Source organism: Anolis sagrei, chromosome 13 (assembly GCF_037176765.1).
Source record: "Anolis sagrei isolate rAnoSag1 chromosome 13, rAnoSag1.mat, whole genome shotgun sequence".
Lineage (NCBI taxonomy): Eukaryota > Metazoa > Chordata > Lepidosauria > Squamata > Dactyloidae > Anolis > Anolis sagrei.
In genome coordinates, this window is record NC_090033.1 from 16863078 (window position 1) to 16882200 (window position 19123).

The 19123-nt window shown below is 36.6% G+C and overlaps 1 protein-coding gene and 1 pseudogene across 4 annotated transcripts in view; both read right to left on the bottom strand.

Annotated features, from left to right (window-relative positions):
• LOC137097792 (guanine nucleotide exchange factor subunit RIC1-like) overlaps positions 1-119 on the bottom strand; it is a 734-nt pseudogene extending 615 nt beyond the window's left edge.
• CDC42 (cell division cycle 42) overlaps positions 1-19123 on the bottom strand; it is a 390560-nt gene that overhangs the window by 22442 nt on the left and 348995 nt on the right. For all 4 annotated transcript variants that reach the window (XR_010910422.1, XM_067472841.1, XM_060758681.2 and 1 more), the window contains exons 2-4: positions 8421-8553; positions 1985-2057; positions 193-302 (exon numbers count right to left, since the gene is read on the bottom strand). Coding sequence is in view for 3 of the 4 variants with exons in the window: in XM_067472841.1 (XP_067328942.1) it covers positions 193-302; positions 1985-2057; positions 8421-8525 (288 nt within the window). In the remaining variant the exon portion in view is untranslated. The remainder of the gene's footprint in view (positions 1-192; positions 303-1984; positions 2058-8420; positions 8554-19123) is intronic.

A 19123-nucleotide genomic window follows, 5' to 3' on the forward strand; every position in this document is an offset into this window, starting at 1 on the left:
ATGGATGGATGGATAGATGGATAGATAGATGGATAGATAGATGGATGGATGGATGGATGGATGGATGGATGGATGGATGGATGGATGGATGGATGGACGGACGGACCGACGGACGGATAGATGGGATGGATAGATGGCTAGATGGATGGATAGATGGATGGATGGATAACCAAACATTTCTGGGGGCGTTACCTTTTCTTTCACATTCTCAAAGGAGGAAGGCGAGACCACGGAGAAGCAGACAAGGAAGACGTCCGTCTGGGGGTAGCTGAGAGGCCGCAACCGGTCGTAGTCTTCCTGCCCTACACACACACACAAAGGGGGGAAAAACACCACAGACTCAGGTTCTTCCTTTCTTCCTCCTTCCCTTCCCCCTCTCCTTCCTTCCTTTCTTCTTCCCTTCCTTATTCCCCCTCTCCTTCCTTCTTTCTTTTCTTCCTTTTTCTTTCTCTCCTTCCTTCTTACCTTCTCCCTCTCCTTCCTTCCTTTTCTTGTTCCTTCTTTCTTTCCTCACCTTCCTTCTTTTTTCCTTTTTCTTTTCCTCCTTCCTTCTTCCCTTCCTCCTCTCCTTCCTTCCTTTTCTCGCTCCTTCTTTCTGCCTTTCTTCCTCCTCTCCTTCCTTTCTTCTTCCCTTCCTTCCTTATTCCCACTCCCTTCTTTCTTTTCTTCTTTTTTCTTTTTCTCCTTCCTTTTCTCATTCCTTCTTTCTTCCTTCTTCCCTTCCTCCTCTCCTTTCTTTTCTTCCTTTCTCTGCTCTTCTTCTTCCCTTTCTTTCCTCGCCTTCTTTCTTTTCTTTTTCTTTTCCTCCTTCTTCTTCCCTTCCTTCTCTCCTTCCTTCCTTTTCTCGCTCCTTCTTTCTGCCTTTCTTCCTCCTCTCCTTCCTTTCTTCTTCCCTTCCTTCCTTATTCCCACTCTCCTTCCTTCTTTCTTTTCTTCTTTTTTCTTTTTCTCCTTCCTTTTCTCATTCCTTCTTTCTTCCTTCTTCCCTTCCTCCTCTCCTTTCTTTTCTTCCTTTCTCTGATCTTCTTCTTCCCTTTCTTTCCTCGCCTTCTTTTCTTTTTCTTTTCCTCCTTCTTCTTCCCTTCCTCCTCTCCTTCCTTCCTTCTCTTCTTCCTTTCTCTTTTCCTCCTTCCTTCTTCCCTTCCTCCTCTCCTTTCCTTCCTTTTCTCGTTCCTTCTTTCTTCCTTTCTTCCTCTCCTTCCTTCCTTCTCTTCTTCCTTTCTCTTTTCCCCCTTCCTTCTTCCCTTCCTCCTCTCCTTCCTTTTCTCGTTCCTTCTTTCTTCCTTTCCTCCTCCTTCCCTTGCTCCTCTCCTTACTTCCTTTTCTTGTTCTTTCTTCCTTTCCTCCATCTTCCCTTCCTCCTCTCCTTCCTTTCTTTTCTTTCTTCCTTCCTTCTCTTCTTCCTTCCTTCTCTTCTTCCTTTCTCTTTTCCCCCTTCCTTCTTCCTTTCCTCCTCTCCTTTCCTTCCTTTTCTAGTTCCTTCTTTCTTCCTTTCTTCCTCCTTCCCTTCCTCCTCTCCTTTCCTTCCTTTTCTTGTTCCTTCTTTCTTCCTTTCCTCCTCTCCTTCCTTCTCTTCTTCCTTTCTCTTTTCCCACTTCCTTCTTCCCTTCCTCCTCTCCGTTCCTTCCTTTTCTCATTCCTTCTTTCTTCCTTTCTTCCTCCTTCCCTTGCTCCTCTCCTTCCTTCCTTTTCTTGTTCTTTCTTCCTTTCCTCCTTCTTCCCTTCCTCCTCTCCTTCCTTCCTTTTCTTGTTCCTTCTTTCTTCTTTTCCTCCTCTCCTTCCTTCCTTCTCTTCTTCCTTTCTCTTTTCCTCCTTCCTTCTTCCCTTCCTCCTCTCCTCTCCTTCCTTTTCTTGTTCCTTCTTTCATCCTTTCCTCCTCCTTCCCTTCCTCATCTCCTTCCTTCCCTCTTTCTTCCTTTCCTCCTCTCCTTCCTTCCTTCCTTCCTTCCTTCTTTCTTTCCTTCCAACTGCAAAGGTGAATTACCTGCCGTGTCAAAGAGGCCCAAGGTGTACGGCTCCCCGCCAATCATCACAGTTACAGCATAGTTATCAAACACCTTGAGAGGGAGAAATAAGGGACCCAATTCAGATGCACAATGTTACACAAGTGAAACTTTTCAGGGTTGTGATGTGCTGCATTTCCATGTTTTTTAATGACAGAACCAATTAGGAAACAATGACATTGATCACCCAGGATCATGTCACAGAGCGTGACCTATTATAATTATTATATAATAATATAATTAAATTATAACATAATACAAATATAATATGCTTGTAATATATAAATATAATTTTAATATAATTATATAATAACACAATATAATGTGCTGCATTTCCATGTCTATGATAGAACCAATTAAGAAAGAATATAGCATAATATATTATTATTATCATTAATATCATAATAATATATAATAATATAATTATAATAATATAATTATATAATAATACAATATAATGTGCTGCATTTCCATGTATTTATGATAGAACCAATTTGAAAGAATATAGCATATATTATTATTATATATAAAATAATATAATTATTTTATAATAAAATTATAATTATATAATACAATATAATGTGCTAGATTTCCATTTTTTTATGATAGAACCAATTAAGAAAGAATATAGTGTACTATATTATTAATAATATTATTACTATATATAATAATATAATTATTTTTATAATATAATTATAATATAATTATATAATAATCCAATATAATGTGCTGCATTTCCATGTTTTTATGATAGAACCCATTAAGAAAGAATATAGCATAATATATTATTATTATTATATATAATAAAATAATTATTTTTATAATAAAATTATAATTATATAATAATCCAATATAATGTGCTGCATTTCCATGTTTATAATAATATAATTATTTTTACAATAAAAATATAATATAATTATATAATAATCCAATATAATGTGCTGCATTTCGATGTTTATAATAATATAATTATTTTTACAATACAAATATAATATAATTATAATATAATTATATAATAATCCAATATAGTGTGCTGCATTTTCATGTTTATAATAATATAATTACTTTTTATAATATAATTATAATATAATTATATAATAATCCAATATAATGTGCTGAATTTCCATGTTTTTATGATAGAACCCATTAAGAAAGGTTATAGTGTAATATTATTATAATATATAATAATATAATTATTTTTATAATAAAATTATAATTATATAATAATACAATATTTCCATGTCTTTATGATAGAACCAATTAAGAAAGGATATAGCGTAATATATTATTATTATTATATATAATAATATAATTATTTTTATAATAAAATTATAATTATATAATAATACAGTATTTCCACGTTTCTATGATAGAACCAATTAAGAAAGAATATAGCGTAATAATATATTATTATTATATATATTAATATTATTATTTTTATAATAAAATTATAATTATATAATAATACAATATTTCCATGTTTCTATGATAGAACCAATTAAGAAAGGATATAGTGTAATATATTATTATAATATATAATAATATTATTTTTATAATAAAATTATAATTATACAACAATACAATATTTCCATGTTTCTATGATAGAACCAATTAAGAAAAAATATAGCATAATATTATTATTATATATAATATAATTATTTTTATAATAAAATTATAATTATATAATACAATATTTCCAAGTCTTTATGAGAGAACCAATTAAGAAAGAATATAGCATAATATATTATTATTATTATATATACTAATATAATTATATTTATAATAAAATTAAAATTATATAGTAATACAATATTTCCACGTTTCTATGATAGAACCAATTAAGAAAGGATATAGCGTAATAATATATTATTATATATAATAATATAATTATTTTTATAATAAAATTATAATTATATAATAATACAATATTTCCACATTTCTATGATAGAACCCATTAAGAAAGAATATAGCGTAATAATATATTATTATTACATATAATAATATAATTATTTTTATAATAAAATTATAACATAATTATATAATAATACATTTTTATGATGGAAATATAAAAATTAATATACTATAACATATAATATAAATAAATTAGGAAATAATGACATTGATATATCGCCCAGGACCAAAACTCGTGTTGCGTAGTGTTATGAAACGTAATATATAATCACCTAGTGATCAAAAGTGCCAACTGCTTTGTTTATTACAACTTTTTCTATACAATAAGTTTGATTTTTGCAAGCTTGCAGGAATTCCAGCGCATCTCCACGTATTGCCATTGGGCTTCTGGAGTAATAAGTATGTTCAGATCCCTTGCCTAAGCAAATTCTGGCCCGGAAATTAGTCTTAATTATATATTTGTACCACTGTGAAACTATACTTCTGAGATTAACAATAGTACAGAGAGGTTTTTCTACAAACTCAATCATTATTTCACTGTTGCTCAAGTTCTAAGCATCTAAACAAATCCATTTCCTGTCTTTCCCAGATTCCTTTACTTTCAGAAAATTAAATCAAGAATAAGAGGGATGTCGTGATGCAACTGACATAATTTTACCGTCTATTACTATTATTATATTATTATTATTTATAACCCTCTTTTTTCTCTCCACAAGGAGACTCAAAGTGCCGATGTATCAGTTATTAGCATTCAAATGCATTATTATTATTATTATACTTATTATATTATTATATATTATTATTATATAATATATTATTATATATTATTATTATACTAATAATAATATTAGTAGTAGTAGTATTAGTAGTAGTAGTAGTATCATCATCCAAAGGAGACTCAAAGTGCCGATGTATCAGTTATTAGTATTCAAATGCATTATTATTATTATTATACTTATTATATTATTATATATTATTATTATATAATATATTATTATATATTATTATTATACTAATAATAATATTAGTAGTAGTAGTATTAGTAGTAGTAGTAGTATCATCATCCAAAGGAGACTCAAAGTGCCGATGTATCAGTTATTAGTATTCAAATGCATTATTATTAGTAGTAGTAGTAGTAGTATCATCATCCAAAGGAGACTCAAAGCACCGATGTATCTGCTATTAGTATTCAAATGCATCATTATTATTATTAGTAGTAGTATCATCATCCAAAGGAGACTCAAAGTGCCGATGTATCAGTTATTAGTATTCAAATGCATTATTATTATTATTATTATTATTAGTAGTAGTAGTAGTAGTATCATCATCCAAAGGAGACTCAAAGCGCCGATGTATCTGCTATTAGTATTCAAATGCATCATTATTATTAGTAGTAGTAGTATCATCATCCAAAGGAGACTCAAAGTGCCGATGTATCAGTTATTAGTATTCAAATGCATTATTATTATTAGTAGTAGTAGTAGTATCATCATCCAAAGGAGACTCAAAGCGCCGATGTATCTGCTATTAGTATTCAAATGCATTATTATTATTATTATTATTATTATTATTATTATCATCATCCAAAGGAGACTCAAAGCGCCGATGTATCTGCTATTAGTATTCAAATGCATTATTATTATTATTATTATTATTATTATCATCATCATCATCATCCAAAGGAGACTCAAAGCCCGACGTATCTGCTATTAGTATTCAAATGCATTATTATTATTATTATTATTATTATTATTATTATTAGTATCATCATCCAAAGGAGACTCAAAGCACCGATGTATCTGCTATTAGTATTCAAATGCATTATTATTATTATTATTAATAATAATAATAATCCAAAGGAGACTCAAAGCGGCTATATATCTATTATTAGTAATGTATTATTATTATTATCCACAAGGGGACATATATATCTATTCTTAGTATTAGAATATATTCCTATTAGTAATAATAATATTAACATCCACAAGGACTCAAAAGTGGCTATTTGTCTATTATTAGTATTACAACACATTATTATTATCCACAAGGAAACTCAATGAGGCTATGTATCCATTATTAATATTCGAGTGCATTATTGTTATTATCATCACCAAGGAGACTGAAAGTGGCTATGTAAATTATTAGTATTATAATTATTACTGTTATTATTATTATTATTCACAAGGAGACACAGAGCAGCTATGTATCCATTATTAGTATTAGAATGTATTATTATTATTATTATTATTATCCACAAGGAGACTGAAAGTGGCTATGTAAATTATTAGATTAGAATGTATTATTATTGTTATTATTATTAATATTATCCACAAGGAGACTGAAAGTAGCTATGTAAATTATTAGTATTATAATTATTACTGTTATTATTATTATTCACAAGGAGACACAGAGCAGCTATGTATCCATTATTAATATTAGAATGCATTATTATTGCTATTATTATTATTATTATCCACAAGGAGACTGAAAGTGGCTATGTAAATTATTAGTATTAGAATGTATTATTATTGTTGTTATAATTATTATTATTATCCACAAGGAGACTGAAAGTGGCTATGTAAATTATTAGTATTATAATTATTATTGTTATTATTATTATTATTCACAAGGAGACACAGAGCAGCTATGTATCCACTATTAGTATTAGAATGCATTATTATTGCTATTATTATTATTCTTATTTTCCACAAGGAGACTGAAAGTGGCTATGTAAATTATTAGTATTAGAATGCATTATTACTATTACTACTAGCCGTCCCCTGCCATGCGTTGCAATGGCCCAGTCTCTCTATATCTGTTTTGTATGTGTATATTTGTGTACATATGTGTGTTTGCGTATATATAGGGTATATATGTGTGTGTGTGTGTGTGTGTATATATATATATATATATATATAATTATTTATATTTATTTATATAAATAAATATATATACATATATATTATAAATATTATAAATATAAATATATATAAATATATATTATAAATATTATAAATATATATAATAAATATTTTTATATATTTATATAAATAAATATATATAAATAATTATATATATATATATACACACACATATATATATTTGTGTATTTGTGTGTTTATATGTGTACATGCATATTGTGTATAAGTATGTATATATGTGTGTTTGCGTATAGATATATGTGTATATATTTGTGTATTTATATGTGTACATGCATATTGTGTATATGTGTGCTTGTCTATATGCATATTTGTGTGTATATATCTATGTATGTGTATATGTATATGTGTGCATGTCTATATGTATGTGTGTGTGTGTGTGTTTATATGTGTACATGCATATTGTGTATAAGTGTGTATATATGTGTGTTTGCGTATAGATATATGTGGGTGTATATATGTGGGTGTATATATGTGTGTATATATTTGTGTATTTATATGTGTACATGCATATTGTGTATATGTGTGCTTGTCTATATGCATATTTGTGTGTATATATCTATGTATGTGGATATGTATATGTGTGCATGTGTATATGTATATATGTGTGTGTGTGTGTTTATATGTGTACATGCATATTGTGTATAAGTGTGTATGTATGTGTTTGCATATAGATATATGTGGGTGTATATATGTGTGTATATATTTGTGTATTTATATGTGTACATGCATATTGTGTATATGTGTGTGCTTGTCTATATGCATATTTGTGTGTATATATGTATGTATGTGTATATGTATGTGTGTGCATGTGTATATGTATACACATATACACATATATGTATATGTGTGTGTGTTTATATATGTACATGCATAATGTGTATAAGTGTGTATATATGTGTGTTTGCGTATAGATATATGTGGGTGTATATATGTGTGTATATATTTGTGTATTTATATGTGTACATGCATATTGTGTATATGTGTGCTTGTCTATATGCATATTTGTGTGTATATATCTATGTATGTGGATATGTATATGTGTGTGCATGTGTATATGTATATGTGTGTGTGTGTATATATATATGTATGTGTGTATATGTGTGTATTTTGTTTGTGCATATATACATACCCGTATGTGCATGAATGTGTGCATGTGCATATGCATATGAGTGTATGTGTATATGTATGGTGCATTTTGGGGTTTTTTAAGTGTGGTCTGCTGAGGTTGTATGTGTGTATGTTTATGGGTGATGGACACTCGTTGGACTGTTCGGTGTGTTGTGTCCAAAAGCCATATATTTGAAAACTAAAAAAATATCTTTGTGGAGTTTACCTAGCAATGGTCTAAATTCCTCTAGACACACATTGCACAACAGCAATATTAGCAGCAACAACAACATCAACAATAAGGGCTAAAGCTAGACATTCCTTCATATTACGACCAATTTTGCAAAATATCCATGTCTGTAATGCGAAACAATGGGAGAAGTTGACAATATATGTATATATGCCACTTTTTGTATGAGAAACAAAAAGACGGGGTGCAGTCGGCCCTTTTACTTACTGTGGGGACGTATTCGGATGGGAATTTGTTTGTGGTGTAAGAGATCAGGAGGCACGTTTTACCGACGGCTCCATCGCCCACCACGACACACTTGATAGTCTGCATTGCGAAGAAGGCCAAGTCAAGGATTGATCTGCAAACCGAGGAAAAGAAAGAACTTTAATCACTTTGAGTCTCTTGGATAATAATAATATCTATACATACAAAAGTCAAAGTTTGTATGCCGCGGACGTGTGGCGGGAGGAGTATGTGCCAGCGTTCTGATTGGCTGCCGCTGTGGTGTTATTTGCATATGGTCTCTGATTGGCCAGCTTCAATAGGAGCCTCTGGTGGAGAAAAGAGTTCATGACAGAAACGGGGACATGAGAGAAGGAAATTTGCATATGGTCTCTGATTGGCCAGTCTCAATTCCAAGATGACAAAGAGAGAAAGGAAAAGGCCAGGGGCTGGGTCAGAAAATAACCAATACAGACCAAACTTGGCACACAAAACCCCCATGACCCACTCGACAGTTTGGAGGAGGATGAACCATGGATGATGGGACTTGCAGTACCATCACTCACATTCTGAGACCGCTGTGAACCTTATCCAATGACTGATCAAGACCAAACTTGGCACATAGACCTCTCATGACCCACTTTACGTCCTGGTGTGGTTTGGCCGGGGATGGACCACGGATTATGGGACTTGCAGTACCTTTGCTCAATTCTTGAGACCACTGCAACCCTCATCCAATTACCGATAAAGACCAAACTTGGCACACTGAGTCTCCATGACGCACTCTACATCCTGGTGCAGTTTGGAGGAGGACACACCATGAACGATGGGACTTGTAATACCTGCACTCCCTTCCTAAGACCATTACAACTGCCAACAATGATGGATCAGGACCACAATTTACAAAGAGAGCCCGCATGACGCACTCTGCATCCTGGTGCGGTTTGGAAGAATTTGACAATGGATGATGGCACTTGCAGTCACTTCACTCACTTCCTGAGACCACTGAGACCCTCGTCAATGACCAAACTTGGCACACAAAGTCCCCATGACCTACTCTACATCCATGGATGATAGGACTTCAAGTACCTCCACTCCCTTCCCAAGAATGCTGCAACCCTCATCTAATGACCAATCAGGACACATCTTGGCACACAGAGCCCCCATGAGCCACTCTACATCTCGGTGCTGTTTGGAGGAGGATGGACAATGGATGATGGGACTTGCAGTACCTTCACTCACTTCCTGAAACTACAGAGACACTCATCCAAATACCAATAAAGACCAAACTTGGCACAGAGAGCCCCCACGGCCAACTCAACATTCTGGTGATGTTTGAGGGAGACTATGGATGATGGGACTTGCAGTACCTTAACTCACTTTCTGAGACCACTGTGACCCTCATCCAATGACTGATCAAGACCGAACTTAGCACACAGAGCCCCAATGACCCACTCTCCATCCTGGGGCAGTTTGGAGGAGGATGGACCACAGATGATGGGACTCGCAGTACCTTCACTAACTTCCTGAGACCACTGCGAGCCATATAAATAACTGATAAAGACCAACCTTGATATACAATTCCTTTCTCAAATAACCCGGGCAGCGCCGGGTCCCTAAGCTAGTTAATAATAATGTATTCTAATAACAATGGATAAATAAATAAAGTTTTTCCCTAGCATTATATCTAGTCGTGTTCGACTCTGGGGGTTGGTGCTCATCTCCATTTCGAAGTCGAAGAGCCGGCATTGTCCATAGACACCTCCAAGGTCATGTGGCCGGCATGACTGCCTGGAGCGCCGTTACCTTCCCTCCCTATTGATCTACTCACATTTGCATGTTTTCGAACTGCTAGGTTGGCAGAAGCTGGGCCTAACAGCAGAAGCTCATCTCACTCCCCAGATTCAAGCCAACAACCTTTTGGTCAGCAAGTTCAGCGGTATAATAATGGATACATAGCGGCTTTCAGTGTGGATAATAATAATAATAATAATAATAATAATGCATTCTAATACTAATAATAGATACATAGCTGCTTTGAGTCACCATGTGGATTATATTATTATTATTAATAATAACAACAATACGTTCTAATAATAATAGATATATAATCGCTTTGAGTCTCCTTGTGGATAATATTATAAATAATGCTAATCATAGATACATAGCAGCTTTGAGTCTCCATATGAGTTATATTATTAATAATAATAACAATACATTCTAATAATAATAATAATAATAGATATACCTTGTGGATAATAATAACAATAATACAGTCTAATACTAATAATATTTCCATAGCCGCTCTGAGTTTCCATGTGAGTTATATTATTATTAATAATAACAATACATTCTAATAATAATAATAATAATAGATATATAATCGCTTTGAGTCTCCTTGTGGATAATAATAATAATAATACAGTCTAATACTAATAATAGTTCCATAGCCGCTTTGAGTCTCCATGTGGGTTATATTATTATTATTAATAACAATACGTTGTAATAATAATAATAGATATATAATCACTTTGAGACTCTGTGTGGGTTATATTATTATTAATAATAACAATATGTTCTAATAATAAAAATAGATATATAATCGCTTTGAGTCTCCTTGTGGATAATACTATAAATAATGATAATAATACAGTCTAATACTAATAATAGATACATAGCCGCTTTGAGTTTCCATGTGAGTTATATTATTAATAATAACAATACATTCTAATAATAATAATATATAATCGCTTTGAGTCTCCTTGTGGATAATAATAATAATAATACAGTCTAATACCAATAATAGATACATAGCCACTTTGAGACTCCATGTGGGTTATATTATTAATAATAACAATACGTTGTAATAATAATAATAGTTATATAATCGCTTTGAGTCTCCTTATGGATAATAATAATAATAATAATACTACAGTCTAATACTAATAATAGATACATAGCCGCTTTGAGTTTCCATGTAAGTTATTATTTTTTTTAAATCATTTTTATTAAAGTTTTCATTATCAATACAACGATTGGGTGTTAATCATCATTACATTACTTCAATCGTGTTGATAAGAATAAAAGAAAACCGGGGGGGGGGAGGTAGGGGGGTGGGTTGGGGGTACGGATTAGGGGGGGCGGACAAGGCACCTTTCTACAGAATGGGGGTGGTAAAAGGGAGGTTGGAGGGGGGGGGGTGGATACCCTAATCTATAAGGAAAAGCGGCAGGGAAGTTGGGGGGGGGGGATGTGCACGTGGTTGGGATGTGGGACGAGGAGTATGTTAGTATTTTAAGTTCCCTTTTATTTACTCATTGCATCCCCATATTTGGTTAGTACTTGTGTTGTCTTCTGGTTTATTCTGCAATCTTTTACTTATTTTCTTCCTGTTCTGTATGTATCTTTAGTTGTTCTCTAAATAATTTCTGATGGGAGACCAATCTGTTTTGTTTGCGCTTGCTGTTGTTCTTACAACACCTAAGAGTTTCCATGTAAGTTATTAATAATAACAATACATTGTAATAATAATAATAGATATATAATCGCTTTGCGTCTCCTTATGGATAATAATAATAATAATAATAATAATAATAATACAGTCTAATACTAATAATAGATACATAGCCGCTTTGAGTCTCCATGTAGGTTATATTATTATAAATAATAACAATAAGTTCTAATAATAATAGATATATAATCGCTTTGAGTCTCCGTGTGGATAATATTATTAATAATGATAATAATACAGTCTAATAATAATAGCCTCTTTGAGTCTCCTTGTGTATAACAACAATAATAATGCAATTCACGAAAATAAAAATCTGGCTACCAGTATTTTTTTTAAGAAACTCTAAAATCAGGACAGTAAATAAAGAACACTCAAAAAACAGAGGAATTCCAGACAAAAATCAATCAGGGCCACCTCCCAACAAAGGATTCCCCTGAGCAGGAAGCAGCTAGGCTTTGAAGCAAATAAAGGTGGTCAATTACAATACCCTGGACATCATTCCATGGGTATATAAACCCCATTTTTCTAATTTCCAATAAACCTCACAACCTCTAAGGATGCCTGCCATAGATGTAGGCGAAACGTCAGGAGAGAATGCTTCTGGAACATGGCCAGACAGGCTGGAAAACTCACAACAACCCAGTTTGTATATCATCTTGCAGAAAGAATAAAAGTAACAATGAACACTATATATCTTTATTGCGTTGTAGTTTTGTTTAGGGAGCAGAGATGTGGAACACAAGAAGATCCGCCTGAACAGAGAAACCTACGTTTCTAACAAGGCTGAAACTTTTGATAGCTTGGAAACGTCGGCTCACTTCCTTCCTGTTTTGAAAGCAGGCGCTCTGAAGTAACAGCCATACATTTTAACGGACAGGAGAACAATATTGGGAGTTTCTGTCATCGTAGGGATCTTCCTCAAATGGATCTTATCACTGGCTTCACACATTAATTTTTTTCCTTCTCCAACCAAAAAACCGTTTCTACAACATTGCAAAGAATTGGCCCTTGGGGTCTCTTCCAACTCTAAGATTTATTATTATTATTATTATTATTATTATTATTATTAGAAACACAACAAGATGAGTCCACAGCAGACTCATTTTGTTATATTATTATTATTATTAGAAACACAAGATGAGTCCACAGCACTCATCTTGTTATTATTATATTATATTATTATTATTATTAGAAACACAACAAGATGAGTCCACAGCAGACTCATTTTGTTATATTATTATTATTATTATTATTAGAAACACAAAATGAGTCCACAGCACTCATCTTGTTATTATTATATTATATTATTATTATTATTAGAAACACAACAAGATGAGTCCACAGCAGACTCATTTTGTTATATTATTATTATTATTATTATTATTAGAAACACAAGATGAGTCCACAGCACTCATCTTGTTATTATTATATTATATTATTATTATTATTAGAAACACAACAAGATGAGTCCACAGCAGACTCATTTTGTTATATTATTATTATTATTATTATTAGAAACACAAAATGAGTCCACAGCACTCATCTTGTTATTATTATATTATATTATTATTATTATTAGAAACACAACAAGATGAGTCCACAGCAGACTCATTTTGTTATATTATTATTATTATTATTATTAGAAACACAAGATGAGTCCACAGCACTCATCTTGTTATTATTATATTATATTATTATTATTATTAGAAACACAACAAGATGAGTCCACAGCAGACTCATTTTGTTATATTATTATTATTATTATTATTAGAAACACAAAATGAGTCCACAGCACTCATCTTGTTATTATTATATTATATTATTATTATTATTAGAAACACAACAAGATGAGTCCACAGCAGACTCATTTTGTTATATTATTATTATTATTATTATTAGAAACACAAGATGAGTCCACAGCACTCATCTTGTTATTATTATATTATATTATTATTATTATTATTATTAGAAACACAACAAGATGAGTCCACAGCAGACTCATTTTGTTATTATTATTATATTATTATTATTATTATTATTTGAAAAACAACAAGATGAGTCCACAGCAGACTCATCTTGGTATTATTATAATATTATTATTATCAGTAGTAGTAGTAGTAGTAGTAGTAGTATTAGAAACACAAGATGAGTCCACAGCAGACTCATCTTGTTGTTGTTGTTGTTATTATTATTATTATTATTTGAAACACATCAAGATGAGTCCACAGCAGACTCATCTTGTTATTATTATTATTATTGGTCATGGGGGTTCTGTGTTGGAAGTTCAGGTCAATTCAATTGTTGGTGGACTTCAGAATGCTCTTTGAGTGTAGGTGAACTATAAATCCCAGTAACTAAAACTCCCACATGTCAAGGACTATTTTCCCCAAACTCCACCAGTGCTCATATTTGGGCATATTGAGTATTTGTGCCAAGTTTGGTCCTGATCCATCATTGTTTGAGTCCAAAGTGCTCTCTGGATATAGGTGAACTACAACTCCCACACTCAAGGTCATAGGAGGTCACACTCAAGGCCAGTGGTCATAGGAATTCTGTGTTGGAAATTTAGGGCAATTCCATCATTGGTTAAGTTCAGAATACTCTTTGATTGTAGGTGAACTATAAATCCCAGCAACTACAACTCCCAAATGACAAAATCATACTTTTTTGAGTGATGGTCACTCCTTGTGTTGTGAGACGTTTCGTTGCCAAATTTGGTGTGATTTCGTTCATTGGTTCTTTTGTTTTTACGGTACTCACAACGCACAGAACATTTATATATATATAGATGATCCATTCTGGATGAGTAACCCTAATAAGCATGTAAACATGTGCCGACAGACCCCTTCCAAAAAGGAAAGGTCGACAAGCTGCAACACTCAACTTGGGATCATTGGGCCTTTGGCCTAATTCTCCCACAACTGGTTAAGTCAGGCTAATGCACACATGACACATATCAGCCACGCCTTTAGCTGCAGATAAAGATGGAAAGGAGGAAGGAAGGAAAGGAAAGCCCAAGGAAGGAAAGGTGGGAGAAGGAAGCCTGAAAAGGAACACCAAGAGCCCCCAACAGGTTGTTCCTGAAGCCCAAAGAGCCCGACGACGAACAATAACACACCTATAACACACCTATAAACACGAATTGCCTGCCTTCCAAACCAGTTGGTCCTATCTTCAGACTCAAAATGAGCTTTCCTAGAGGACCTATTTTGCCCGATGTGGGAAGGCGAAACTGCAGGTACCGGTCCCACAAGGACGAGGGTGTTGCTCTGCACCTTAGCATTATCCTTTACGTGCTTCGCATGCCTTTACATCTCAATTAAAAGGCAATCCTGATGAGCTGCTTCCTCTCTTGGCTACACCTACACCTTATCCTGCAAGCATGAATTACATTTCGTTTCAAAGTTTAAAAGATCTTTGCACGAGACCAGGCCGCACGGTGCAACTTACCTGCCTCGCACTGCCCCTCGTGCGAGCCTCTGCGGTACGTGCAGTCATAGAATCATAGAATCAAAGAGTTGGAAGAGACCTCAAGGGCCATCCAGTCCAACCCCATTCTGCCAAGAAGCAGGAATATTGCATTCAAATCACCCCTGAAAGATGGCCATCCAGCCTCCCTTCTGCTAACCCTTTGAGAAGCAAAACAACCACCACCTCCTCTTCCCCCTCCTCCTCATAGAATCCTAGAATCAAAGAGTTGGAAGAGACCTCCTGGGCCATCCAGTCCAACCCCATTCTGCCAAGAAGCAGGAATATTGCATTCAAATCACCCCTGACAGATAGCCATCCAGCCTCCCTTCTGCTAACCCTTTGAGAAGCAAAACAACCACCACCTCCTCTTCCCCCTCCTCCTCATAGAATCCTAGAATCAAAGAGTTGGAAGAGACCTCCTGGGCCATCCAGTCCAACCCCATTCTGCCAAGAAGCAGGAATATTGCATTCAAATCACCCCTGACAGATGGCCATCCAGCCTCCCTTCTGCTAACTCTTTGAGAAGCAAAACAACCACCACCTCCTCTTCCCCCTCCTCCTCATAGAATCCTAGAATCAAAGAGTTGGAAGAGACCTCCTGGGCCATCCAGTCCAACCCCATTCTGCCAAGAAGCAGGAATATTGCATTCAAATCACCCCTGACAGATGGCCATCCAGCCTCCCTTCTGCTAACTCTTTGAGAAGCAAAACAACCACCACCTCCTCTTCCCCCTCCTCCTCATGGAATCCTAGAATCAAAGAGTTGGAAGAGACCTCCTGGGCCATCCAGTCCAACCCCATTCTGCCAAGAAGCAGGAATATTGCATTCAAATCACCCCTGACAGATGGCCATCCAGCCTCCCTTCTGCTAACCCTTTGAGAAGCAAAACAACCACCACCGCCTCTTCCCCCTCCTCCTCATAGAATCCTAGAATCAAAGAGTTGGAAGAGACCTCCTGGGCCATCCAGTCCAACCCCATTCTGCCAAGAAGCAGGAATATTGCATTCAAATCACCCCTGACAGATGGCCATCCAGCCTCCCTTCTGCTAACTCTTTGAGAAGCAAAACAACCACCACCTCTTCCCCCTCCTCCTCCTCATAGAATCAAAGAGTTGAAAGAGACCTCATGGGCCATCCAGTCCAGCCCCATTCTGCCAAGAAGCAGGAATATTGCATTCAAATCACCCCTGACAGATGGCCATCCAGCCTCTGTTTAAAAGCTTCCAAAGAAGGAGCCTCCACCACACTCCAGGGCAGAGAGTTCCACTGCTGAACGGCTCTCACAGTCAGGAAGTTCTTCCTCATGTTCAGATGGAATCTCCACTCTTGTCGTTTGAAGCCATTGTTCTATTGCGTCCTAGTCTCCAAGGAAGCAGAAAACATGCTTGCTCCCTCCTCCCTATGACTTCTTCTCACATACTTATACATGGCTATCATATCCCCTCTCAGCCTTCTCTTCTTCAGGCTAAACATGCCCAGCTCCTTAAGCTGCTCCTCATAGGGCTTGTTCTCCAGACCTTTTATTATTTTAGTCGCTCTCCTCTGGACACATTCCAGCTTGTCAGTATCTCTCTTGAATTGTGGTGCCCAGAATTAGACACAATATTCCAGGTGTGGTCTAACCAAAGCGGAATAGAGCATGGGGAGCATGACTTCCCTGGATCTAGACACTAGGCTCCTCTTGATGCAGGCCAAAATCCCATTGGCTTTTTTTGCCACCACATCACATTCCTGGCTCATGTTTAACTTGTTGTCCACGAGGACTCCAAGATCTTTTTCACACGTACTGCTCTCGAGCCAGGCATCATGGTCCCCCATTCTGTCTCTTTGTATTTCGTTTTTTCCTGCCAAAGTGGAGTCTGCCGTTGCCAGGCCCAATTCCCTCGCCCGCCTCGCACTGCCCGTCAGGCCTGGCAAGCAATGGAAGCGGAGAGGGTTTCGCGCGAGAACAGGCCGTGCGGTGTAGCCTCCCTTGCCAGGCCACACGGTGCAACTTACCTGCCTCGCGCTGCCCTTCGTGTGAGGCAGGCAAGAGAGGCTACACCGCACAACCTGTTCTCGCGCGAAGCCCTCGCCACTTCCATTGCTTGCCAGACCCAACTGGCAGTGCGAGGTAAACGAGGGGATTGGGCCTGGCAAGCGGCGAGGGACTTTGCGAGAGGCCAGGCCACACGGTGCAACTTACCTGCCTCGCGCTGCCCTTCGTGTGAGGCAGGCAAGGGAGGCTACACCGTGCGGCCTGTTCTCACGCCCTCACCACTTCCATTGCTTGCCAGACGGTGTCTGGGAGGGCTTTCGCACAACTGAGACTCATGCGCCAACTGCGACCATACCTCGCGAAGGCGGATCTGGCCGGAGTGATCCATGCCTTGGTCACCTCCAGATTGGACTATTGCAATGCGCTCTACGTGGGGCTGCCCTTGAAAACGGCTCGGAAATTTCAACTGGTCCAACGAGCAGCAGCCAGGATGCTAACTGGGGCCCCTTACAGAGAGAGGTCAACCCTCCTGTTCAAGGAGCTCCACTGGCTGCCGTTTATATTCCGAGCCCAATTTAAGGTGCAGGTGCTTACCTTCAAAGCCCTGAACGGTTTGGGACCAGCCTACCTGCGTGACTGCATTTCCATCTACGAACCCACGCGTTCACTTCGGTCATCTGGAGAGGCCCTGCTCGTGATCCCACCTGCATTGCAAGCGCGCTTGGTGGGATGCGGGACAGGGCCTTTTCCGTGGTGGCCTCCTGACTCTGGAACACCCTCCCCAAATATCTTAGACAGGCCCCTACATTGGCAGTCTTCAGAAAGAACCTGAAGACCTGGCTATTCCGATGCGCCTTCCCAGATTAGGAAATCTCCACTACCAAGTCCCATAAGCACTTTGCGCGAGAACAGGCCGCACGGTGCAGCCTCCCTTGCCTGCCTCACACGAAGGGCAGCGCGAGGCAGGTAACTTGCACCGTGCGGCCTGGCCTCTCGCAAAGCCCCTCGCCGCTTGCCAGGCCCAATCCCCTCGCCTGCCTCGTGCTGCCCGTCGGTCCTGGCAAGGGAGGCTGCACCACGCAGCCTGTTCTAGCGCAAAGCCCCTCACCGCTGCCATTGCTTGCCAGGCCCGACATGTGGTGCAAGGCAGGCGAGGGGATTGGGCCTGGCAAGCGGTGAGGGGCTTTGTGTGAGGCCAAGCCAGGCCGCGCGGGTCGGATAAATGCCCTTGGCGGGCCGCATGCGGCCCACAAACCGTAGTTTGAGGACCCCTGCTCTAAACTGTATAGAGACCTGATGGCTATCCAGCCTCAATAATAATACTACTACTACTACTACTACTACTAATAATAATAATAATAATAATAACAACAATAATAATAATGTAGTTTGAAGATATTGCATGGGCCATCCAGACCAACCCCGTTCTGCCAGGCAGGAAAAGCACAATCAAATCACCCCTGAGAGATGTCCATTCAGTCTCAATAATAATAATAATAATAATAATAATAATAATAATAATAAGGTAGTTTGAAGGGATTGAATGGGCCATCCAGACCAACCCCCTTCTGTCAGGCAGGAAAAGCACAATCAAATCACCCCTGAGAGATGTCCATTCAGTCTTAATAATAATAATAATAATAATAATGTAATTTGAAGGGATGGCATGGGCCATCCAGACCAACCCCCTTCTGCCAGGCAGGAAAAGCACAATCAAATCACCCCTGAGAGATGTCCATTCAGTC